Source organism: Abramis brama (assembly GCF_963993115.1).
Source record: "Abramis brama genome assembly, chromosome: 10".
Taxonomy (NCBI): domain Eukaryota; kingdom Metazoa; phylum Chordata; class Actinopteri; order Cypriniformes; family Leuciscidae; genus Abramis; species Abramis brama.
In genome coordinates this window covers 20,523,423-20,550,683 of record NC_139972.1, presented here as the reverse complement: position 1 = coordinate 20,550,683, position 27,261 = coordinate 20,523,423, and the positions used below count along the sequence as shown (strand labels likewise).

The following is a 27,261-nucleotide window of genomic DNA, read 5'->3' as shown; positions in this document are numbered from 1 at the left end:
ACAGAAAAAGGTTCTTTAGATTATTAAAGTGTTCTTCACACTTAAAAAAAGGGTTATTTTAAGAACTGTTCATTGAACTGTTCATTTATTTTATTGTGATTCCAGACTAGGTTTCAAGAATTGTATTTGTTCATCACTAAAAAAGTTATTGATATGTCTTGCTTTCGTGTGTGTACGTGTTTAGCATTTTAATTTATATTTGATTTTTTTTTTAATGTATTAATAATCATTTATTAATTTAAATGCTTTTAAGTCATCCAGTGGCCCACTAGTTGAGAACCACTATTCCAAACTGAGATTACTTGAATGAAAATTCTCCATTCGCATCTCAATGCGTTCTCGAAGAAACAATTGAGAGTTTAAATTTATCTCGCTTTATTTTTCTTTCATACAGATATTTTCCTCCGTGTATAAGGTTGAACATGGATATGGCCATATTAGCTTTCAACAGGAGATAAACAGGCTCATTCTGCCCCCAGGAGGACTGCGTACCCGGCATCCCACTGTAGAGTTATTGATAGAATATCTTGGAGGGAGTGCTGATCTTTGAATTGGCTTCAATCATACAATGAAGATCCTTCAGGCAAGAGAAGGCCTTATAACACAGAGGAATTGCCTCTTATTTGGTGCTTTTTCTCAGGGCCTCAATCACTCACTCATTCAATCTGAGAAGCGAGCAAAATGTGAAACAATGCCCAGCGATGATGACTGAGATTCCTTCTATGGCCTCGATCCAAGATGATGATCAGGTTTGTCTGAACATAAAGAAAGTGACTATTATCCAATTCACATCTCCAGTTTCTATATTATGTCTCATCTCCTAGAAGAAAGCACAGATAGAAGTAGAGACCCAGGAGAGAAGCGAGGCGAACAAGAGGGTGCCTAAAAATGACTCCAGAAGATTACGGTCAGTTTATAGAGTTTCTGGCTATTATAAGCTCCATGCTGAGAGTTTTATAATTAAACAAACCCATAAAGGAGACTTCCATCAGAAGCAAAGATTTTACCAAAATGCACTGACCTCCATGCTGATACTGTTTCCATAATCTGCAATGAGGTCGGCACAGCAGGAACATAAAACCGGCATTATGGATCATGAGAAATGAACAGATTCCGAAGGTCACTTTGAGAACACAGTTATAATAAGAAAAGAGAGCATGACTTGGTCCTATATGTATGTGTGAGTTCATCCTTGCATATACATTGATTTATGCACTGTACCGTACAGTATATCTTTGGATGGCTGCTTCAATTCGCACATGCTCTCTCTGGAATTTACGTGTCTCGCCGATGATTATCCAGTTCCTCAGCCAGCGCCATCCACATGTCATGTGTTAGTAGTGCAGTGTGACAGATGCCAGCCAAAGCCTGCAGAGAGGACAGCATCCCTGTCTCAGTACTCACTGGTCATGGCACTATGGGACTGAAAGAATCTCTCGGGCATGTCTGTCAGCGGAGCGTTAGAACGCTTGGGACGACTGTCAACACTCTTGCACTGTCATATCCTTTCAGGGCATCATGCACCTTTTTTGAAGGGGCAAACCAGTAGTAATTCTGGCTTACTTAGAGCTGTAGGCCAGATAAGATATGACCAAAGAAAAAACCAACAACTTACCTGTTATATATATATATATATATATATATATATATATATATATATATATATATATATATATATATTAGGGGTGTAACAATACCCTCATGTCACGATTCGATACATATCACAATACTGATCTCACGATACGATATTATTGCGATACTCCAAGACGTGATAAAAGATTAACAAAAAATTTACTGTTGATTAAAATGATAATTTGATATTACATTGTGGGTGTAAATGAATGGGTTTGGACTTGGTGCTGGTAGCCCAATGCACAGGACTCACACCAGAATAAAAATATTCATGATTCTGAAGCTGAAAACTGAAGTATTTTAGACTAATATGCTTGCACTCTGCCACTGACTAGATATATTTAAAATAATGTAGGCCAATTTTACTGGTAACATAAGACATTTGGCATTATCAGGACCAAATATTCCCCCATTGCATTATTATGCAACATTATATATATGTAGTACTGACACTAAAACTTGATTTTCATCTCACACAGTAATTTTTATTTGGGGTGAACTATACACAATAATATTTTCACTATCCACGATACATATTGTTGCATTTTTGTAGTTCGATATATTGTTACACTCCTAATATATACATTATATTATACAAGTGTATATATTATGTATTTTTCATGCTGAAAAAATCCTTCGATCCCTAGTTGAAAAGGGATGGTGTCTTTTTTCCACCTCCCTTCCTTTCTACTCTATACTCATCTCCTAACATCAACGGACCTTACATTGACATTGACCTTTCCACCGCAATTAGTCACTTAATCAGAAATTAATTATTAATATTAACAAAACCAACAGGGCTTAGGGTTGTTTGTCTCTCTTACCTCATTATCATCCACTAATGACCAAGCCAGCATCTCATTTCCACTCCAAAGGCAGAGGAGAGATATTTGTGCTGAGATTTCAGGTGTTGGTAAAGGGCACTTAGAGATGCCACATGCTACGCTGGAGACTTCCTCCCTTCTGGACACCACAGCAGCCAGGAAATTTGTATTAAATTATAGTTTGTGTATGCATTATGAGTTAATGAGAACAAGACAAAATGTCAGGTACAGGCATCCGGATTGCAAACTCATTCTTATAAATAATAATGTACAGTCATCAGTTTAATGCCAGTGGAAGTCAGCCTTATGGAGAGTAAAAACTAAACACTAGGATCATTTGTCCATGTGGAAGCAAAACGAGCAGATAAAATATGCATAAAACATCCATCCTAGCCAAGTGTGTCCTGTGCTGGGTTTGAACTGGTCAAAAGGTGCATGAAGATGAGGACATAAGAAGAAAATGACACTCATTAAAATACCACTTCCTGTGCTACTAATTACTTATAATTACCGATAGCTGGAATGATAAGAATTTATGTCCCATGGGAGGAGGTAAGATGACAGGCGATGGCGCTTGCTTGCCTCTGCGTTCATCCTTTTGTCATTCAGTGAGTGTCCTTCAGGAAATGAGCTGTTTGGCATGCAGAGAGGTCTGAGGCATGTTTCATAGCTGTGTGGTAATTGAAGTCCACTGATGTGATCAGAGCATATGTATTACTACACAACAGAATTACACCGAGTTACATATTATATATTACACTTTTATTTGACTTCAGATGGTTTAGTTTGATCTTTAGCCAATTAAAAGAAAGTTGCTAACATTTTATGTGTTTCTTAGTAAAGAATAATGTGCATATTTGACATAAATTGGGGACTTAAGGTTTAAGGGAGATAATATTAAGACAATGCTTAAGGGAGATAATATTGACCTGTGGATGATGGATAGAGGAAATATGAAATTATTAAATTCCACGATTGACCAATCAGAATCAAGTATTCCAGAGCATCACGTAATAGAGTGCAAGAGTGAGGAATTAGGAAAGAGCACTAGGAATTCCACCGTTAAACACAATTATTTAATAAATAAGTTGAAAAAATGCAGACTAATGGCTTTGGTATTAAAATGAATGGGATTTTAACCCAACTGTTGCACTCTATATCATCGATTATGGCAAAGAAACTACTGCTATCTCTCTCTTAATATTGAATGATGCTGTTGTGAAAATACTATATGAGAAAATTATGCTGAAAATTGATTGTGGCAAACATTTAAGCGTTAAATGTGAAGTGTGTCATTTTTAATGCTAATCTATAGTACAGTTACTATAAGTAAACACTTTGGCTCTGTGGCTCTTTGAGTGGTCCGACACATCAACTTCTTGCTCAACCAGTGGAGTGTGTTTTTGGACAGGACTACCTTTATGGCCAAATAAACGTGAGTCTTTCAGAAACCTGTTTGAAAACAGTCATTATGTTTGCGGTTTGGTTGGAGCTGGAAAATTACAAATAATAAGAGGAAGCCCAAATAACAGCTGAGCAGGTGCAGGCTGTAAAAGTTGTCTCTAGTTACTTTGTATTTCAGTCTGGGGTGTTTGTGGTGATGAGTGAAGGTCTCAGAAATGGGGAATATGAGCAGCTGTGTAGGAGAGTGGTGTCAGGCCACAGGTGTTCCCTCTTTTGCTTACCAACCCCACTCTCCCATCCATCTGCCCATAACAACATTGTCTAGGATCACGTCTGAACACCGACTTTCTCCACTCCCAGCTGCATAATCATAGCTAATCCAGAAAATAGTTATTTCTCTCATTTCATTGCAGAGGATTTGCAGGGAAAATCTCCTTGGTTTGTTTGCAGGTGTGGGTTATGCCTGATATATTTTTTTTTCTCGATTAGAAACTAACCGGATCAACTCAAGCATAGAATATATTTGTCACCGGATGTAGATCAGGCTGGATTTCTGAGCCTGACAACGTTTCAAGGCTGAATTTTAAAACGAGGCCATTCTCTATACTGACAACTCAGCACAACAAACCAATTATGGTCTGAAGCACTGCCTTCAGATAAGCATCAGAAATCTGAATAGACCATGTAGCATCATATATACATGTTTCAATTTAAATAACTGTCAGACATTGTGAAGTGCAAGCAGAATATGGCGAGAAACAGAGAGAGAGAAAACAGGAGACATGCTAAGAGATGGGTAGGATATGGCTGCACTTTTATATTAAACCAACCAAGACCAAAACATGCCTGTGTGTGTTTGAGTTAGTTTGGGAGGAAATTGAGGGAACAATTTCAAGAAATTGGACCTCTTGCTAGCAGAAACAGCAAAGGCACAGCCCTGCTGAGACTGGCACACAGGACACTGCCAAACAACCAGTTGGGTCTGACGTCATAGGCACAACAGAAAACTGCAGCAGACTTTTTCCATAATTTCGAATGCACTCTGAAGTGAAAGACCAATTAATACCCAACAGAGCAAAGAAAAGCAACTCTTTTGACTTTTAAAAACATATTTTCTTCATAATTATTACTCCATTGGTTGGCCCTTATCATTTGTGCTGCTGTTGACAATTGTTGCCAGTGGTATCCATTTTGTTGAAACCAATTTACAAGTCTTATTTATTGGGGAGCCTGAGGACTGTTGTAACACATGGGTGAGATGTAAAACCCATTTGTGAGACAAAGATAGTAATACCAGTCTTTTTTTTTTGGTCCACATAAGGAAAACAGCTATGTTTTCGGTGAGGGTTGTGTTTAGGGGTAGGGTTATGGGACAGAATATACAGTTTGTACAGTATAAAAATCATTATGTCTATGGAACGTCCCCATTAAACATGGAAACCCAACATGAGTGTGTGTTTGAAAGTTTCAGGCTGATAATATTCACAACTTTTCATTAACACACAGACATCTAAACAAAAACTCTGCTGACTTCTCAACTGAGATGGTAAAACGAATGATTACAGTGTGTCCAACAATATGTGGGACCAAATGTCTCCAAAAAGATACTGCAAACCTACACTAGAGGTAGCGGTTTACTTTGAGGTAAATGAAAATCAGATCCAAATCAGTTCAAAACCAACCCACTGTTCTCATATCTGCACCACAGGCATTCATAAGGGGTCTTTAGTGTGCCGGTGAGAGGCTTGATCGGTGTGTTTTGTTCCTACGCCAAGTCTATTGAAATAACAATTGTCTCTGTGTTAAGCTTTGGGCCTCCTCCAAGGAAATTCGTTTTTTCAGACTGACTCGCTACACATTTATAGCAGTCAGCAACTTCAGAGCTTGAGCATATGTGATAGTGCCATGCAAAATATCTAGATGAATAAAAGTGGGGACAAGTGAAATGGGGCAAGTGGAATGTCCTAGTAAACTTTAAACAGTAAGATTTAGGATCTGTTAAATCACATATATTTGATGTAGTGCAGGGGTTGTCAATTCTTACAACTGATCCTGGCACTGCACATTTTGGATGTCCCCTTTACCTGACACACCCTGTTCAGGTCTTGGAGCCTCTACTAAAGAGCCGACGATATACATCATGTGTGTTAAATAAGGATCAATGCTGGGATACTCCAGGACCAGGACTGACAATCACCGATCTAGTGAAAACAAGCTGACAAGTCTTTGCAATGATCTGCAGGTCATTCATTTGTCTCCCCCCGACAGCTTCATCACTAACCAGTTAATCTATCAACTTACGATTGACTCCTTACACTTCATCATTTGATCATAAACAAAGTCCATAAATAATTGTGACAGACTATCTGAGCCAAACCTGTTTAACCCACCAAGAGAAATATATTGGAGACAGGCAGACAGCACAATGCTTTCTGATGAAAAACTGGCCATAAACTGCAGTGCGGCACCCACCACTAGCATCTTAAGAAAATATTTCATGATATGATGATGAATATTTTAAACACATCTGCTTTACGCTGAGCTTACCCGGGGGCAGACACACATGATTCTGGAAAGATGAACATGGATGAGAGCTGTAGAACTTAACAGCCTTTTACATAAACTTTCAGAACCTTATATTCTGTAACAGACATCCTTATTTTTATGTATAAAAAAATCTATCATTAAATTTATATAAAAAAAATAAGACTTAATAGTTTTTGCAAATACTGCAACAAGCATCTTTATCTTTAATAAAAACCCTTTATGCCACGAAGAACAACTCAAATAGAAACATAAAAAATATATGTATTATTTATAAATATATATATAAATTAAAAATGTCCCCCTAGCATGTAGGGGGGTTATGGGAGTTATTCCACACAACCTACTCATCATTTTTATTTAGAAAAACAAAAACAAAAAACAATATTCAAGTATACATATTCTGAAAATCGAAATTTAACTTCTGTCTATTAAAAACAGCATGGGGATGAAAGTTGTAAATTGCACTTACCACGTTTAAACATGTTGGATATTGTTAATTCTCTGTCTGTCCACTCAGGTTCATTTATTCTTGTATTCCAGACTTCACACTGTCAGTAAGATGCCAAGCGATCTATCAAACGCTGTCTGGTTTAATCAGAATACATAAATGTATGTACTCCTATAGCTCATAGGAGACTTCTCGCTGAATTTCAATTAGGCTAATTTATTGCAATGCTGATGTCCGTTTCATCCTGTGTGGTCCCGAGCAAATATTTCACAAGATGCAACTGAGAGCAGTCCAAAAGGAGAGGAACACATTCTGCAGTATTAATTGTTGTTATCCAGTGAATAGATTAAGCAGGGGCACCTGGTGGTGTTCGGCTCTCAGCGACCCTCACGAAACAATAAGTAGCCTATTGTAGTATGTCATCCAAAATACTCTAAAAGCTCTTATTGCAAGATACTGACGCCGTTGGAAATTTGTGTATCCCTCTAAAACACAGATTGTTGAGTAAATTTAGCAGATGGTCCTCAATCCGAGCCGCGGCAACTCTCGTGCACTCTTCGGAGACACTCTACGCCGAACTATGGGGAGGTGTCCCGCTGCCTCCATACAAAATCTCCAACAATCCACCTTTTTGAAAGCATTTCGTCCAGATATTTCGGGTCTCGGGACATGGACAAATCACATAGCCTATATGAGCGTTCCACCTTCACATGTCGAGCGCGCGGTGAGAGAGTGGCGGAATGGACAGATGATGCGCTCCTGCTGAGAGATGCGCGTGCCTGATACCTCAGAGCTGATGGGGCTCTCAAAACACTTATGGGCTGTTCTTCCTCTCTCCCTCTCCCCAAAATAATCTGACATTACCATGTGTTGGTTTAGTGGTTGATATATTCTTGTTTTGAGCTTGATTATTTCTCTCTCTCTCTCTCTCTCTCTCTCTCTTGGTCTTGCTCTTTTTATTCTATCCCTAGTATAGGCTGGCACACCTTGAATATAGGGGAATCTTGCATATAGGAAACATTACTCTTTTTAAAGTTTTTGAAAGAAGTCTCTTATGCTTAACAAGGCTGCATGCATTTATTTGATAAAAAAATACAGTAAAAGAAGATTGTGAAATATTATTACAATTATAGATTCAAATGTAATTTATTTGTGATGGTAAAGCTGAACTTTCCGCAGTTATTACTCCAGTCTTCAGTGTCACACAATCCTTCAGAAATCATTTGAATATGCTGATTTATTATCAATGTTGGAAACAGTTGTGATGCTTAATTTTTGGAACCTGTGATACTTTTTTCATTCTTTTATTCATTGATGAATAAAAAGTTAAAAAAAGAACAGCATTTATTTAAGATAGAAATCTTTTTTAACAATATAAATCTTCATTATAACTTTTATACATTTAACACATCCTTGCTGAATAAAAGTATTAATTTCTTTCAAAAAAAAAGAAAGAAAAAAAATACTGACCCCAAACTTTTGAATTTTAGTGTATATTGTTACAAAATATTTTTATTTTAAATAAATGCTGTTCTTTTTTCAGCTTTTTATTCATCAAAGAATCCTGAAAAAAGTATCACAGGTTATAAAAAAATATTTAAAAAAATATTTGTTTCCAACATTGATAATAAATCAGCATATTAAAATGATTTCTGAAGGATCATGTGACACTGAAGACTGAAGTAATGGCAGATGAAAATTCAGCTTTGCATCACAGAAATAAATTGTATTTTAATAGCCTATATTCAAATAGAAAACTATTGTTTTAAATTGTAATAATATTTCACAATATTACTTTTTTCTGTATTTTGGCTTGATGAGCATAAGAGATTTCTTTCAAAAACGTTTTTCAACCTTTAGACCAGTACTGTATAGGCCTAAACAAAATGCATTTCATATTATAATGTGTTAATTAATTCAATTCGGTTAAAATAGCCTACTACAAAAAAAGGCTACATTACATGCTAAATGACTGCCATTTGGGCCAGATGTCTTTTGAAAAAGTGTTTTTTATAACCTATTAGAATAAATTGTATGTAAATGTGCATAATAACCGTCACCTTTATCTGAGATGAAAAATGCAAGTGCTATTTTTATTTATTTTGCCCTTGCACCTCAGTGTGTAGTTTGTATGCATCTGAGACACAGGAACACTTGAAACCACTGATTCATTCATTGTGAAGGAGACTGGTGACTCAAGCTATAGCACTTCTGTCTTCATTCACAGGCAGGCACACCAGGCGAGAGAGCACAGATGGAGATGAGAAGTCATGAAAGACTCTTTATAAATTTGATTAATGAGGAGACTGCAGGCTGTGAGAATGTCAACACCTATAAGCACCGACCCAGTTTGTGTTTAGAAAGCTTGATTTTGTTAAATGCTGACATTTATTCTGGAGGATAATGCAGGGATTCCCAACCGGCTACTGTACTATTATGATAAAATTACAAAATATATTATAAAAGAGCCATTCCACCGAAAGGGTGACATTTCTGTCCCCAGGACATTATTTGTGACCCTGGATCACAAAACCAGTCATAAGTCACACGGGTATATTTGTGGCAATAGCCAACAATACATTGTATGGGTCAAAATTATCGATTTTTCTTTTATGCCAAAAATCATTAGGATATTAAGTAAAGATCATGGTCCATGAAGATATTTTGTAAATTTCCTACCATAAATATATAAAACATTTATTTTTGTGAGTGAATGCGAACATAAGTGAGTGAATCGCAAACATAAATGGACAACTTTAAAGGCGATTTTCTCAATGTTTAGATTTTTTTGCAACCTTAGATTCCAGATTTTCAAATAGTTGTATATCGGCCAAACATTGTCCTACCCTAACAAACCATACATCAATGGAAAGCCTATTCATTCAGCTTTCAGGTGATTTATAAATCTCAATTTAAAAAAAAATTACCCATGTGACTGGTTTTGTGATCCAGGGTCACATTATGTATAAAATTGCATGAAAATGAACTCTAAAATACATTTTATTATTAAGCAAAATGTCATGCACATTAAGCTAACTATAATTAAAACCATTAATAAAAACTACATAGAACACTAAAAAATAGCATTTTCTGCATGTCCCCACTCTCTATCTCTAAACTTTACCATGAAATATAATGATTAAAATCCTTCCGAAATCTTAATTTATGGGCATTGTTGTGTGACTTTATATCCAATCTATGCTTTAAAATGTCTAATATTTAATAATCTAATATTTTAGATAAAATACACATTTTTGTTGTGTCCTCGGGTTTCCACTCAGTCCTCTCCCCCCTCTCAATAACTTGGAATATTCTACAAGACACATTTTCAACAGGAAGTTGCATCATCTGGATCATCTGAAGGCAATGGTAAGTCCTCTCGTTTTAATTTCTGTATATTTGATGAAATTGTAACTGAGAAGGTCAATCTCAACATACTGTCCTGTTACCTAAATTATTTCTTAGATTTTATTTGTTTATTTTAAAAATATTAACTTTTTGTAAGTCACTAGAATTTGCTCAGTGTCCTCATGCTATTAGCATGTGCGATGTGGCCATATGCCATGTATCTGATAACTGTTTGCTTAAAAACTCAATCCTGTTACTTTCAGTCCTGTTACTTATATGAAAACAGGAGTGAGTTAAAGTAACAGGAGTGAGTAGAGTCCTCTGTTTTGTTGATTTTTTATTGTAGTTTATATAATACTATTCACCTGAATTATGAGTTTTAAGGTTGCAATTACTTATATCGTAGACATTAGCATTAGTTTTACAATGTGAACACCATACTTCCAGGAAGCCAGTCCACCACAAAGTGACTTAAAAGTTTTGTCTTTGTCTTTCTTATATTTTGTAGAAGATGGAGAAAACCCATACTATGCAGGTGCCAGAAACACCCACCAATGGCATATTGCAATGGAATATTCCATCTCTCCATCTCTCTTCTTCTCTCTCTCTCTCCTTCTTTCTCTTTCCACCTCCTTCGCTGTGAAGTACTGGCACATAGTACATCACTTCAACACAGAAATCTTATGCACACACAGTCATGTACACTCTCTCTCATACACACACACATATGGACACTCATTCCTGTTACCCAGTGTTCGTTCCTCTTACTATTTTTTTTCTACAAAAATAAAGTTAAACCACTGTTTTTATCAGTTTTGTTTGGTCCATCATTTATACAATTGTTTAATAAATTAAATTATAATATATATATATATATATATATATATATATATATATATATATATATATATATATATTAAACTTGAGGTTTCGGTCTTCTTTAAAATGAAAAAAATGGCTTTGTGTTTTTTATTCAAATACACCTTGCCTTAATATATAGTGATTTTTTGTCACAAATATCAATTATTTGAACACATAACCAACCATTTATTTAAAATAAACACTTAATTAATTGACTCAATTAATTGACATGCTTTTAAACATGCTTTTTAAATGGCACATGAGTTTCGGTAACAGGACTGAGAAAACATGCGTCTTCTGCTTAGAAACCTTGAAAATTTTCATCTTCTGCTTAGAAACCTTGTAAAAAGTAGTCAGATTCAGTGTTGAAAAAAGATAAAAATAAAGTTTAATTTTGAAGAGTTACAACAAGCAAATGTCACACATTTGGTGGAATGGCCCAAAAACATGTTTATTTTGCTTTCCTAATCCTATAAACATTCAGTCTTACAAAGTAATTGAACTGAAAACGTGTCTCTTCTGTAAGTTTTTACATCTACCATGAAGACTCAATGTCATACTTTTCCAGAGATCATTTCTTTAAACTTTTGTACATTGACAATATAAAAGCAATTTACTTTCTTTTGATTTATATAAATGTGAATATATAGCCGCATTTTTATGAGAGGAAAGGGGTTCCTTCTAAAAACTTTTAGGCTATCTATGGTATCGACACTTGATTTGTTCACATCAGTTCTGTTCTGTGTTCGATGAGTAATGCCTGTTTCACTCCACACGTGCACTTGTTTGGGGAAAGATGGCGGCTCCCACTAGCGAGATTGAAGTGCTCACTACGAAAAAACCTAATGGTGAGTATTATTAGTTTAATTTATTAATAGTTCTTCGTGTTGCGGTTGCGATTGCGATGTCTGTCAGCTGTAAAAATCCAGACATGTCTTTTAAAGTAACGTCGCTTGTAGTCGCTTATTCTGTCTAATGTGAAATATAACGTTAGTGTCTTATGGGATATATTACTGTCATTATGCGGCATATTCTGTCTTTAATGTTCTTATGTGATCTATAGTATAGTATGTGTTACCGAGGCTAGTTGTCACAAAGGCTATGTCTTTTAGTCAAATAGGAGAAATGACTGTTCTTTTAGCAGTAGTTTTTATTTTGGTATCACCTCGGACAACTAGCAGTAATTGTATAAATTGTTGTTTATATTGGTCAAAAAGAATGTTTTTTTTCATGCTTCCGTATCCTGTTTCATGAATTGATTTCTTTTTTATGATAGTTGTACTGTTTACATGAAATAAGGCATGGGACATTAAATACGTTTTGGAAGGCGTTTTCTTTGGGCATCAGTACTGCTTTTGTCTGTTAATTATAAGAGAACTTCATTGTTTCTTTAGCTACCGTTTCACTCCTGACTATTATCACTGCTGTGTGCTTGTGAGAAATGATCATGTTTTCACGTATTACCATCAGTCATGATGCTCTCAGATAGATCACATGTCCTCTTATTGCAACCACTCTTCCCATCCTCACTGTTTTCAAAATCACTGTGGATAGGCCTATATAAAGAAATATTCACTGTAAAAAAACAACAACAAAAAAAACCTCTAAACACTTTGTCAGGTTTCTTGGCCAAACATTGCTGTGTTTTTGGAAGAAATATTGGAATGATTGTAATTGTTGTGGTGTGCCTATAGAAAGCATTGAAACTTTGTTTTAACCTCTGGCTCTAAATAGCACAACAATATTCTTTAATGTTAATATATAAATACATTTGTCATAATTTATTACACTTAAAGGGTTAGTTCACCCACAAATGAAAATTTTGTCAGTAATTACTCACCCTCATGTTGTTCCAACCCCGTAAGACTTTCGTTCATCTTCGGAACACAAATTAAGATAAGATATTTTTGATTAAATCTGAGAGCTGTCTCACTCCTTCATAGGCTGCTAGGTCATTTCATCTGCTGGCAAGTTGTTTAAAATAGTCCTAGTGACTACAGTGGCTCAACCATAAGTTTATTAAGTGACGAGAATACTTTTTTGCGGGCAAAATTTAGGTCTGGATTCTGACTTTTTAACTCCAGAACATTGTTTTGCTGTCAGGTTGCATGTCAGTGTGACATGCTCTCTAGAATGCGAGTAAATCACTTGCATAATATGTGGCATAATACTTATAATACTAAGTATAATACATATTGCATAATACGCTAGGCAACTAAAAAAAATCTTTTTACATTTTTTTACTACTTTTTTACTAGCCAATGTACCTGATCTACCTAATCTGTATCTAACTACTGTTAAATCTATCTGAAAAACACAGTTTAATATGTATCTTTGTAGTATTGTATTTATAAGTGCTATTGCTTGTAGTTTGATTATTTGTTCTTATTTTATTACAGACTGTTTACTTATCTTTTAATAGAGTTTGAAATTTATATTTTATATTTATTAATATTGTATTAAGGACCTGAGGACCTGCTGTGGAGAAATATCCACACAGCATGACCAACATTGTGTTTCTGCATAGTGTTTGGTTTATGATGAACATGATGTTTAGTCTGAAGGTCAATTTTGGCAATCTGTTTTTTTGCAAAATTTTTTTTCAAATATGGACTTTCTCTTTACCAGTCTCCCATAAACTGAACCACCATTGGTCCCTAACCATCACTTCCTTGCATGGTGTAAGGGGATTTACAGTCAAAGACCCAGGACCAGAAATGATTAATTAAGACAAGAGTCAGAATTATAATAAATTAAAGAAAAGTTTTACTGAAGATAGTTTGCAGTTTCATAGTTCTTAGAAGTCAGCTTCAAGACTCAATGGAGTTTGTAGGCCGCCCCTCTTACAGTTACACAGATCACAGCAATTATCCCCTTCACCAAGGTCAAAGATACGTCCTTGCTTCAGGTTGAATGATTCTCATGGCTAAAAAGTAGATAAACATAGTAATTTTCCACACATATACAGATAGACTGAAGCATATCTCCCATCAATTATGCAGCTGACACTCCTGAAGTTAGGCAAGTCGTGACCTTCCAAGTCGCAGATTTGGGTTGCTGGGCACCAGCATGTCCAGAACAACAACTCAGTCAATCTCCAATAATGCCACTTATTCATTTTACACTGTAACCAAAAAGACTAACACACACACCGACACACAGCTTTTCCAAGGTTGGATTTAGCCAGGCTCTAACTATAAACAAAGGAGAGTCGACTCAAAACATCATGATAATATGTTCTTTCTCTCAAGCAGAGCTACACTGTAGTCTAACTGGAAAGTAAGGCTTTAACTGAGAAACGTTCCCTTAAAGGTCCCATATTGTACACCTTTCTGAAGTTTTATTACGAATATATATTTGCAGTTTAAGTACCAAAAACAATCCCAATATATTTTTACAGCTCCTTTCTCAGGAGCACTGCTAAGAACAGGTCGATTTTGGCCTGTCTAATTCATATTAATGAGCCTCTCTTCTGATTGGCCTGTTGTTTTCTGAGTGACGCACGGCCAGGCCAACCACAGGTAACTAGGGTCATGTATGCTGTAGCCTGCTGTGGCTTGGTGATGCTCACAAGCAAGGTAAATAAATCACCTGTAATGATGGACATTGCTGAGGGAAATGTTATCCGGCCTTATATGTTCGAGATGGACTCAGACCCCGAATTGGCGACGACAGGAGACAAATAACCACCTCCTTACTTTCTGCGTTATTGTAAGAGTTTTTATAATAACCATTAATTATACCGGTAATTATAATTACCATTACATCAATGCTGCACACAGATTTAAACTGTCCGTAAACAAACAGACTTTTTTTTGTCAAATTCGATTTCAATCTCCAAAATATGTATGTTAATAGCTAGTTATACTGATTTTGAAACACTTAACTGCTTTATAATATGTAACGTTAGCAGACAGACACCGAATGCAGTAAGCTATGTAACTATTGCTTTACTACTGATACAGTAATTTGATGTGCTACAATTTCTTTTACAATGTTACTTTTTTCTGTAAAAGGTGTACTTGTGGTAAATGCAAGGATGTCCCACAGAACGCGAGAACATGCTGCAATTGACGCCCAAGGTAAACTTGTAAAACTATGAACTGTAGGGACTGCAGCATCTTTGAGGATTTGCTTCTTTGAAAAACCGGCATTGAACTGACGAAGCGGTCACTTGTGAATTGTGCAGAACAGACGGTTAAGGTCGAACTAATTGCTGTGGCATTTCTGAATAAATAAACATTAGCCACTGTTCTCTTATATTAATGATGTTCGGAACATAGACAGTAAAAGAAATGGACACAGCGACCCCATTGGATTCAACGGAGAAAAGTGAAGTCAATTTGAAGCACTCACTTCCTGATGGCTAAGCGTACTGCGCAGACTCAAACTGAGCTTGACGACGTAGATGTGACGTGAGCAACCTATCTGTCTTCTAGTAGCTGTGCCAATCTGAATCATTCCCTTCCGAATCTTGCAGAGAAGAAGAGTGTGAGTAGGAGGTGTCCATGAGCTAGGAGCAGGAGCAACTTTTGCTAAGTATTCTGATTCATTATTTTGTCATTTTGCCTCCACGTCCCCCCGATTGCCCGCAAGCTTCTCCTCCTGTCCATATGGTAATTTCTCTACTGAGCGACAGAGAGTCGCGTGGTTATAACGCAATCGTTAGCCTATTTTTACAAAACTGCTTCTACGGGGCCATAACGTAAGATACAAGGTAATGGAGCCTTTTATACATTTTCGTGTTTCTTTAGAAATAAATAATGGACAAATGGAGTCTTTAAACGCCTCAGATGTAAAGTTATTCGCTGTCAAAGTGACGTCAAAATGAATGGGAGTCAGTGGAATGCTAACAGCAGGTTTCCGGCTGAAAGATTACCCCCTTGGTTCGGAAGCCTGTGCAATGACGTAGTTTCCTGACAGTGGGCAGTGCTCGGGGTGGTGACTGAAGGCGGTGACTGAGTAGTTCTGACATCACATTTATATGTGTATTTATTAGGGCTGGGGTAAACGATTATTAATTAAACGATTAGTCGGGCGATTATTTTATCGATTAGTCGACTAATCTAACGACTAATTGGAATTATTTATCCTGTCTGTTATTCGCATATCTCTGTCGAGCCGTTACTCCGATGGATTTCAAACTCGACAGCTGTCTGGGCACGAGTAAGTGCAGTGCCAAGTTTGACGTTGTTTGGATGAGAAATGCAAAAGATATGTTAAATATATTGGTAAAAGAAGCACTTAGAAGGTTGTGGTTTAAAAATAAACATTCTGACATAAACACACTGTCAGCTACAATGTTTACTTCTGAATAATATAGTATAAATGTGATAAATCCTTTTTTTTTCATGCAATTAATCCATTGAATCAATATAAAAGTTATTTTTCACATTGAAACTGTTGAAAATACACAACAAAGTAAGTTGATCCACATATGACAGCCTCTGAACTCGGTCAATACTAATCTGGACTAAACATAGGCTACATTCAATCAGCCATCGCTAGAAATACCTTCTAAACGACGGCGACCTTCTTTTTTGACGGCGATCAGCTGTAAAATGGCTTAGGTCCTGCTCGGTTTTCGTTGACTTTGAGTACAAGAATTGAAAGTTTTTTAAAAGATCCCCTGGGGTTAACGTGTCAGCATTCGACAGAAGTTTGACGCTGTCGTGTGAGAACAAGCATCAGTCGGCATTTCTCTTCCTCCCGCGTGCCTCATCTTCTTAATCTCCTCACGTAAATGATTAGATTTCGATGGCTTACCTTTCTTCCCTACGGCAGAATCCACCACAGGTTCATCAATGTATAATTTTTTTTGTTTGTTTGTTGATCAAAAAGTGCAAAGTAGATAAGGAAAACTAGGATGCCGGGTGTCAGAGCGCCACCGTTACTGTTTACAATGCGTGGAATGGTGCGCTGTGATTGGTTGAGCGGATTTGTGGCATTCTGCAGAGAAAGGAGACTGGCGTTTGTCGCGGTTTGGAAAGAAAGGGAGAAAACATGGCAGAATAACACGGCGGGCGGTGTGTGTGTGGCGAGCTGTACCTCCGGGAATGGTGCAAAAAAATAAATAGATAATAAATAAAGAAGCGTCGACGCAAAAAATATGACGTCGACGTAATTTTGGCGTCGACGCGTCGACGTCATCGACGCACCGCTACAGCTCTAGTATTTATATTTATACTGTATTGTATATAGGAATATGCCCACTTAAACTAGCCAGAGCTTACGTTACAGATGGTCTGTCTGTTGTAGACTTCAAAAATAAATGAATGTCACTGACAGACTCATTCTGCTAATGGCTGACCTCTCAGTTCAGCTGCTGTCCTGACAGTGTGCTGATTGATTTGTGAAGATTAATTTTGGATCTGAGAAATGATTGTGTGGGCTTTCCTTGTCTTATTATAGGCTAGAGCCCAATCAATTTCTCATAAAAATGAAATGAGATTTTTAGTTGTACTTTGCAATTACACAACAGTGTCTTAAGGCACACTTGAGTTCAGTGATGCTTACAACAAATTCAGCCTGTTTCTCTAAAGCAAATTAGGTGAATTAACTCTCATATTGTCTTTTTAATGTAGTGCGAGGACCGAGGAGAGTGGCAAATCAGATTCCTGATGAGATCCTCAAAGATCCAGAGCTCAACGAGGCCATTAAGGCTTTGCCAGCTAACTACAATTTTGAGATCCACAAAACAATATGGAGGGTACGACAAGTCAAAGCCAAGAGGGGTGAGTACATTTAAAATCGTTTTGTTCAAAAAGGTTAAAGGGCAATTCCACGCAAAACTGTCACATCCATAACGCCAGCACAATGCCATTGTATTTAGTTGGCGTTATGGATGTGACAGTTTTGCGTGGAATTGCCCTAAAGGTTATGCGTTTAAGGTTACATTGAGCTATTAGGTAAAGGTAATGTGTTTAATGTTATATTGAATTTACTTTAAGTAAAATGTTTCCTCTAAGTGTGCAAATAAACTTTTGTTTTGCTGTCTACTTCAACAAAAGAGGCAATATATTGTAAGTAGTTTGAGCATGTTGTCATGTGTTGTATTTTATGTAATTAGGCTTACAGTTTCAGTTCCAGAACATCAGTTATTCAGTTTTTCTGTCTATAGAGAATTAAGTTGCCCTAAAGTTCATCTCTGTTTGCAGGATAATGCAGCAGCATTACATATGGTATGTCTCAAGCTTATTGCTTTTATGAGAGCATACATGCTGCATTATATAGATTAATGTTCTTCACTATTGTGTTTTTAGTTATATGGAATGAGTCAAGCAAACTGAAAAGTATAATTGCCTTGGAGGTTTCCACAGGCATAAATTAAGATGTGGTCTTTTTGTGGTTCTCTGGAACAAAGTGCAAGCTTCAAATTACTGCAGAGGGTTGCTTTAAGCCAGCTGGGAAAATTGGTGAAATTCGTGACATTTAGAGGCATAATTACCTAATTTTGTCAGAACTTTGCTTCAGCAAAATGTGAAGCAAAATATGGTCATTATCTTATTAACCATCAACCGATTCTGCTGAATACCAAGGGTGCTTTTTCAACAGTCAGAATGACTTTTATTCTTCTGTGCACAGCAGCTTGAAATATTATCTTTGTATATGATTTTTCTTCAGATTTCTGTAACACTTTACAATAAGGTTAAATTCATGATACCCTAGTGGCTTTAAGTAATTAACTTTATATTTTACAGAATTTATCTTGGCTCATGTTAAATTCTACATTCTAATAAGCTGTATAAATAGTTAATATTCTATTTGAACTATATTCAATAGTCATTGTATCTACATATTCTAAGCTGTATAAATAGTTGAACATGAATCAACAATGAATAATAGTGTTTATAAACATAATAAATAAATAAACATTAATAAATGATGTTTGTTTAACAAAAGTGTTTGTAATTAGTTTATGATGCCTAAAAAAAGTTTGTATAATTTAGACTTATTGTAAAGTGTTACCTAGATTTCTACCATAGTTTAAGAATCTCAGTAAGTCTTAAAGTCTCAATAATGTATTATTTTTTGGAAGAATATGTGGCAAAATGAACATTTCTTTTTGTTTTGTTGTTGTGTTTTAATCTGTGTCTACAGCGGCCAGTGTTTAGTCTCATACGGTCAAAAACTGAAGGTCTTTGGGCTGTTTTGCATCAAAATATGATATCCTTGGTAGTGACTTCCATAAGTGTTTTTTTTTTTTTTTTTTTTTTTTTAAGATCTTGGCAGATTGGTGTGAAATTATTCCCCTCGGAAAGCAACACTTATGGCTTGTTTGAAACCGCTCTAATGAGATGTCTTACAGTTTGTTAGTGAGATTTCAGCAATTATAAGTGGTCAAGTTGTTTTCCAGGGTCGGCCCAAGCTGTCTCACTATAGCATTTTACTGTAGATTATTCCTTTTATTGGAAGTAATTACATCGTATTCTAATGTACGTGCTTTATTTCCTTAAGCTAACCTCAGAGAATTTCATCATCGCATAAAAAAGATGGTGAAATCATGGCTAGCAGCACGCTAATCCTATTATTTGTGCCGTATCATTTATCGTTATGCAAATTTAATCCTTGTTTATTTTGATGCGTCCAATCAAGAGCTGTTTATCTCTGTGTTGATGATGAATTGACTCAGCTTGAAGGCCTTTTCGTGGGTGCCGCGTCTTAGACTTGTGAGTCTTGATCCAGCAACCCATTGGCTCTTACTTGGCTTTGCTTGTTTAGCCTGCGTTCTTAATCTGTCATGACCGTTGTGATGCCCAAGCACTGCAAGCCAAATGTGTTATACCAAATGACACTGTCCCTAACATGTCAGAACAGCTGAGTCAAAATAGGCCAGTAGTGCAGTTGTACTAACAAACAGTTTTGTTTCAAGAATTGTCATTGCTATGTGACCATCCATGTTTTTTGGTCTTCTAATTGGGATTTTTGTCACTTTCACCCGACCGACCTCCTATCCCCTCCCTTTGGTTATGCATCACTGTCTGACAGAAATTCGTCCCAAGGCCCTGTTGTAGCATGTCCTCCGTCATTCTAGTCCAGGTGTCACAGAGACTTCAGGATGGGCCTTTACACAGTAAGACGAGGGAAAAAGATGACGCAGAACAAGGCTTTAGTTGATTTCATTATATTTGGATGCATGTTCACCATAAAGAACTCTTGTCTGTAGAGTTAAGACCTATATCGATGACCAATCTTTAATCACAAAAAGTCCTAATAATGCACCATAGCCGCAGAAATGCCCAATTTCAAGCCTCTATTGATGTGAATGACAACAGACAAGTGTTTGATGTGCTGAATGTGTTAGCAGGTGGCTTGTGCTGAGTACTTTCTTGGGGATTGGAGAGAATGCTACAGTCTGCTGGGCTCTTTGTTGTGGAGGTTTTCATTTTTAAAAGCCCCCTCTATTTCTGGACTCAGTGGGCAAAGATCATTTTTGACCATATTGTCTCTCTCTTTTTACAGTTTCCTCTATCTTCTGCAGTTTTCGCCATTTTTTTTCTCAAATAGTATTCTGAGAAATATTTAAATATTTCAAAATATGTAAAAATTCCCAAAATGACAAATTATTTCAATCATAATTTTTTATAGTCCGATTCTGGTCCCTGGCCGGTCGATCGGTGCATCTCTAATTTGTATATAGTTTTCTAGGGGTGTAACAAATCATAGTTGATGGTTAGGACCAGGCCCCACGGTTCGTCATGCATGTGATTTGCGGATTAATTGCAAATTTTAACCATCGATAAAGTGGAAGTTTATCATTTGAACATGTTTTGCCTTGCCAATTTACACATTCAAGCGCAAGAAGAGGCGAAAGAGAGCTCAGTTCGGTACTCGTGCGCTGTTATCTGTGTGCACGGCCGCACACACCTGAAGCGAGCATACAGAGACCCGCGTTTCAGATAGTGTGCAAACCCCGAATTGATTCCTCTATTGCGTCTCCTTTCACTTGAACGGACACATATGCACAAAATTATGTAAAATATACCTGTCCCAGCAAGCATTCTTGTAAACACAGTCGGTTAATGTCTTAAGTGAACGGTAACAGTTGAGAAAGAAAGCGGATGTGTGACGATATATTGGATCGGTGCATTTAGTCTTAAAGGGACACTCCACCCATTTGCACTAAGCTTTGCATTGTTAGAAACCCAGTCATACTATTGAATGGTCGTGCAACACTCTCTCATTTTCCCCTGAGACGGGAGAAATCCGTTATTTACCTCTTACACTTCCTCCCACAATGACGCAAAAATCGTCATTTTGCGTCATTGTCGGAGGAAGTGTAAGAGGGGGGGATTTCTGTTGAGACTACAAGCACTAGTTCCTCATCTCTCCAATCTTTCCCAGGGGCGGGACCCGCTCACGCTACAGACCTATTACAGATCAGTGGGTGGGACTTTACTCTCTGAAACTGAAAGCAATATCCTCCATCTTGTTTGAAGCTAAGCTAACAGGTGCTGTGGAGACAGATGTAAAGTTATGACAATAGCGGAGGAGAGTACTCAATATGATATAGAAGAAGAGTATTTCGGAAGTCTGATGCTTGAATCAGGTGTTTGTGGCTACCTTTACAAGCCGCATTATAGCGAAGAGCAGCCGAGGCAGAAGACCTGCCTGCCGCGGACGAGGAGCCCGGACTGGCTCGAGTTAGGGCGGACTGGTGGCGCCGGTGATCTCACTATGCAACTACGAACACAGAGATAGAGTCCGTCTGCGGCAAAGAATTTCAACGATGACAATTTCTCCTGGACGAAATCTCTGAATCAGACGAGGACACGGACGTTTGTGTTGTGAACTATCCTAGTTTCGCACCGCATATGTTCTGACTGAACATCCCGGTACCATGCAATAATTCACCTTTTCGAAAGAAATACAAACGAGGAGTAATGCACTAATGAGTTCGCCAACTAACTAGACATTTTGTGTGAAATGAATTTCAAGCTCTGGTGGTAGCTAGCCTTGTAGACGGAAGAGTGATTTCTCTTATATGCAGATATGCGCTGTTCTGGATTAGTGGGAGTGGCTTGCGGAGCTGTGCAATGTGGTGCATTGTGGGAGTTGTTGTCTTTCATACAAATGCGTCCTGAAGTTATTTTTTGTCTTTCCTCGGTCACGAAGGCACCAAATTCAAAATTTATTTTACATTTCGACTACATATATGACCCACTTTCAATAAAAAACAATGTTCCTATGGGTGGAATGCCCCTTTAAAGTGACAGCAACCAATAAATACCTGTTGCTGTCTATGTCATTAATTAATTAATTAACAAAACACAGCTTTAACAATGATTAATTTGTATTTAATTTATATAGTCAACACTATTAGCCTGGAAATCCAGACCTAAATCTAAAAGATTAATGGTCTGGCGTCGACTAATGAAAATCGGCCCGCTCGAGGGGCGGCACCAAGCATGCATTTGAAAATCTCACTGCACGCAATTGGATAACATAACACTACGACCAATCACAACAATAAACCCCATACGCTTAGCTACCAGCAGAGCTAACTGGTAGATTATACTCTTACCGTATCCGGTCGGCAAAACAGCAAAAACGTCCTTCTTGCAAAGGAACGATTCGAGCGGCGTCTTCTGTTCCTGTTTTAGATAAAAAGCTAAGTCTAACTCGTTCATTGTAGCAGCCAAAGCTGTTTCAAACAACTGGTATTCATCCATTCATCCATTTTACATTTGAATAATTACGTGTCTGTACCTGAATAAGTCCTTACTTTATTTGTAACTTTGTTCTATTATATTAATCATAAAATTATTTTTTTGTATTTGTTCTTATTTTATTACTGACTTTAAACTTTATTTGTCATGCTAGTAGTTTTTCCTCTGGTATTGAAGTACTTAAAGTATGCTTTAAGTAATGTAAAGCCAAGGTACATTTGCCCATTTTTATTTTTATAATTTTGCTGATCTGAAAAATTATCCAATCCGTGACTCAAAAACGGTATGATCCAAGCCGTGTTTTGTGATCTGTTGCACCACTACTATATTTAAACACTAAACAGACACATTTTTTTTTAATTTAACCAAACCACATCTATGTTAGCCAGCCAGACATTCCATTGATCGTACGTGTCTGCATTTGGTTTAGTTTGATGTATTGACCAAATTATAAAGTAATGATTTGCTCTACGTTTTATTGTTTATTGTTGAGAGCTGCAGGGCCTTGTCTTTTTCACTTGTCTGTAGTCAAGTTGATGTATTTATTGAGACTAAATTTTGTTTGTATTTATTACCTGCGCCTGCCTGGTCACTGTGCATTCTTTGTCAAATTAGATTTGTATCAAATACGTCTTTTAAATGTACTGTAATGTGTTTTGTTGTAATGTTCTCATGACACTAGTGTACAGCATGAAACCAGTGTGCCTGATATGCTTTCCACACACCTTTTCCACACTTATGTACATGCACAGTGTATATATAGCATTGTTTTGTTGCACATGATGTAGTCATAGCCCCAGAGTTCAGAGTAACAGTACTTTTCAGAGATACATTTCCTGTCTGAAATGAGAGGTTCTTCTGAATGTTTTGACTTGCATAGCACTAACAGTGAAAACTAAACTGGTTTTGCATAAATTGAGAATGAATCAACATGATTCATTCAGGGGGCATCACTATACATAGATGACATCCATTAGTGCTTTATCATAATGCAAATCTTTGCAAATATCATAAATTGTCTATTAACACTAGAAAACATATTTAAGTAAATGGTCTACTGAATCAAAGGATCAGAGTTCCAGAGAAAAGATGCAATTAAATTAAACTATACTATAAAGAAAAATATGTGATGTCGCACAGCTCATTATTTTGGTAAAGGTTTCGAGTTCAAATATGCACTTTTTTTTATTTTTTTTTACAGACCACGTAAAATTGCACTTTTATTTCAGAGGATAAATAAAATAAAAATAAAATAAAAAGCAGTAAATAAATAAAAAGCAGCAACTGTTTTCAACATTTATAATAATAATAATAATAATAAATATAGCTGCAAGCAGCAATTATTGGGGCCAAGACATGCCAACATGGCTGGGAGTGTCAGACCAACTGCAACAATGAGAAATTAAAGAAATTTAAAGATGATTTTAGGCAAAATGGCTGAAAAATGATTTAATGGATTATCAAGACACATACCGAGTTTTGTAATGGTACACCAATGCATTCGTAAAGTGTTGCATTTAAAATCTTTATTACAACATCCACTAGGCTGACCAAAGTGCTTTACAGAACAACCAGATTTAAATATAGTAAGTATACCTGCATAACAACACATAAAACACAAATAAGGGGCAAACCTAAGCAAAACCTTAAAACCGGAGTGACAAAACAGTATCAGACTCAAATATAAAATAGTAAAACAGGAGTAGAAAAGCAGTGTCAGACTCAAATATAGAATGGAAAAAACAAAAAACAAAGAAAACAGCAGTAGCAAAGCAGTAACAGACTCAAATATAGAATGTAAAAACAGGAGTGGCAAAACAGTATCAGATTCAAATATAAAGTAGTTAAACAGGAGTAGTAAAGCAGTGTCAGACTCAAATATAGAATGTAAAAACAGGAGTGGCAAAACAGCATCAGATTAAAATATAAAGTAGTTAAACAGGAGTAGCAAAGTAGTATCAGACTCAAATATAGAATGAAAATACAGGAATGGCAAAACAGTATCAAACTCAAATATAAAATAGCAGAACCAACCATTAGAGAAAAGATCAATATACTAAAGAAAACAGGTAGGTTTTTAACAGAGACTTGAAAACAGACAGAGTAGGGGCCGTTCTAATCTCAGGGGCAGGGTGTTCCAGAGTCGTGACTATGCCACCGCAAATCCATGCTCCCCTCTACACTTGAGTCTAATGCGAGAGACTACCAGCAGAGCCTGGTCGTTGGATCGTTGGAAGGAGTGTAGGGATGAACAAATTCAGAGAGATAGGCAGGAGCTAAGTTATGAAGAGATTTAAAAACAAAGAGTAGAATTTTGAAATTAGAAAAAAGTGGCACAGTTCCACTGCTTTTTTTGTGTGTTCTCAGAGTGAGCCCATACATGTGTGTCAAATTTGGTGAAAAATCATTCGTTATCGACGTTATTCGTTATAGACATTTATAGGTATGAGAGCATAAAAAATTGTGACTTTGATTGGATTTTTTTTGCCACTTACTATCAAAATTTTGTTTAACCAACGACCTATGTTTCCAAACTTCCTACGGTGGTTTCGTCTCGATTGGTCTCGAACGGTTTCGAAGATATTGGCAAATGTTTTTTAAGCGCTAATTTACAACATTGTGTAAACCATAAGGCAAAACCTAGAATGTTTGTTATCGTTAGACTCGGCAAGGATTCAGGAATGTAAGGAGATGACTCCCGTGAATATAAGTCAATCAAATTCAAATTTATAAGCATGTAAATATTTTTTTTTTACCACTAGGTGGAGCTGGTCCGAAACTTCTCAGTCTCTTTCAGAACATCGTGCTGATGACCCATAACAAGTTTTGTAAATATACGTTCATGCGTTCATAAAATACAGCATTTTAGTACAAAATTCAAAATGGCCGACGCCCAAATATGATATAGAAAAATTGGATATCAGTCAACTCGGCATGACGCCCTAAATCTAACAAGACCACTTTTATGATTTTTGGACAAACCGTTCAGAAGTTATAACCAAAAATAGCAATTTTTCGTATCTCCGGACCAGTAGTTGGCGCTGTGCCGAAATGCAGCATGTCACCTCAGGTCATGCTTGTGATGACATGTACCAAGTTTGGTCTGAATACGATAAAGCTTTGCGGAGATATAGCCTCACGTCTGTTTTTGCAAGCGCTACGTAAAATTAGTTTGCGTGGTATTCAAAAACGGTTTGACGAATAAACTTGAATTCCATAATTTTTGTCGCCATGGTCTGAAGATGATCTGGTTAAATTTTTGTGAAAATCGGAGCAACCGTCTAAGACGAGTTCGAAAAAGTAGGTTTTTAAAAAAAGTCAAAATGGCGGAAGGATTTACATGACGGAAAATAACGTCATATAATGCGATCTAATCAAAGTGTGCCAAATTTAATAACTTTCCCGCAAGCGGTTCTATGGGCTGCCAAAGACTTCCATACGGAAGAAGAAGCGGAAGACTAATGAGAACGCCATGATTTCAAGAGGTGCCTCCACACTTTCAGTGCTTGGCCCCTAATCATTTTTTTCTTGAGTACCAAATCAGCATATTATAATGATTTCTGAAGGATCATGTGACACTAAAGACTGGATTAAATCTGCTGAAAAATCTGCTGTGTCATCACATGAATAAATTACTTCTTTTTTATTTTATTTAAAAATACTATATTTTTGATTGAATAAATGCAGCCTTCTGAAGATTCTGAGCTACAGCCCCTTCTGCCCAGGTCTAGCATCACTTCTGTGTCTTTTCTTGTCACTCCTTTGTCTCTGTTGTTCTTATCTGGCTCAGTAGGCTTCATCAGAGCTGCACAAACATCCGTTTGTATGTTCATTTCACATAATGAGAATGCAATGGTTGCCTGACTGATTATTTGTGAGTTTTTCTGGCCTAAGGTTGGCGATGATGAATGCAGACGATTGTAGAGATGACTTACCTCCCAGATTAATTCATTCTTGTGTTTGAATAATTAGTCCACGGTATCTTGAAATAAATGTAATCATAATGCAAACTCTATCTGCTGGGCTGTCTGTTTGTATTTTTGCCAACACACCGATTGGAAGTACAGGAAGGAATGAAGATGTGATGTTCATTCAGAGCTAAACCTCTCTCAAGAACCGCCTAGAAATATTATATTTAGGCAAGGGGCCGCACTGTATTGCAAATATACTGTTTGTTTTTTTTTAATCTGAAGTGTGTTTTCTGTGCCAATAATGGCTGTTTTCGAATGGGTTTTCCAGAACTCCCCCTATCTGTTATTGGCTGGCCAAACAGGTAGTCCCACCCCCAACTTTTCAGTTTTGCATGATAGCTTTTACTCTGTGGTCTGTTTTAGAATGGCTGGAATGCAGTGTTAACCAATCATAATTTACAATAATTTACCTAATTATAACGTACCTCATCCTATATCTGATTAGTTTTTATTTTAGCAGGTGTGCTCTTTCAGTCATTCAGAGGGTTTGATGAGGGCTAACATTTTGTTTGTCAGTCCTTGTGGTGTGGTAACAGGTGTAGCTTAACACACTAAGC

At 36.8% G+C, this 27,261-nt stretch overlaps 2 protein-coding genes across 4 annotated transcripts in view; one reads left to right on the top strand and one right to left on the bottom strand.

Annotated features, from left to right (window-relative positions):
- rtn4rl1b (reticulon 4 receptor-like 1b) overlaps positions 1–7,675 on the bottom strand; it is a 159,409-nt gene extending 151,734 nt beyond the window's left edge. Inside the window, exon 1 of one of the 2 annotated variants that reach the window (XM_084126955.1) lies at positions 6,877–7,675. In XM_084126955.1, coding sequence (XP_083983081.1) covers positions 6,877–6,889 — 13 coding nt within the window. In that variant the 5' untranslated portion in view covers positions 6,890–7,675. The remainder of the gene's footprint in view (positions 1–6,876) is intronic. The other variant, XM_084126954.1, reaches the window with a different exon arrangement.
- A 4,120-nt stretch (positions 7,676–11,795) lies between these two features.
- The window catches only part of dph1 (diphthamide biosynthesis 1), a 102,214-nt gene continuing 86,748 nt past the window's right edge, over positions 11,796–27,261 (top strand). The window contains exons 1-2 of one of the 2 annotated variants that reach the window (XM_084126849.1): positions 11,796–11,912; positions 17,649–17,798. In XM_084126849.1, the coding sequence (XP_083982975.1) occupies positions 11,861–11,912; positions 17,649–17,798 (202 nt within the window). In that variant the 5' untranslated portion in view covers positions 11,796–11,860. The remainder of the gene's footprint in view (positions 11,913–17,648; positions 17,799–27,261) is intronic. The other variant, XM_084126850.1, reaches the window with a different exon arrangement.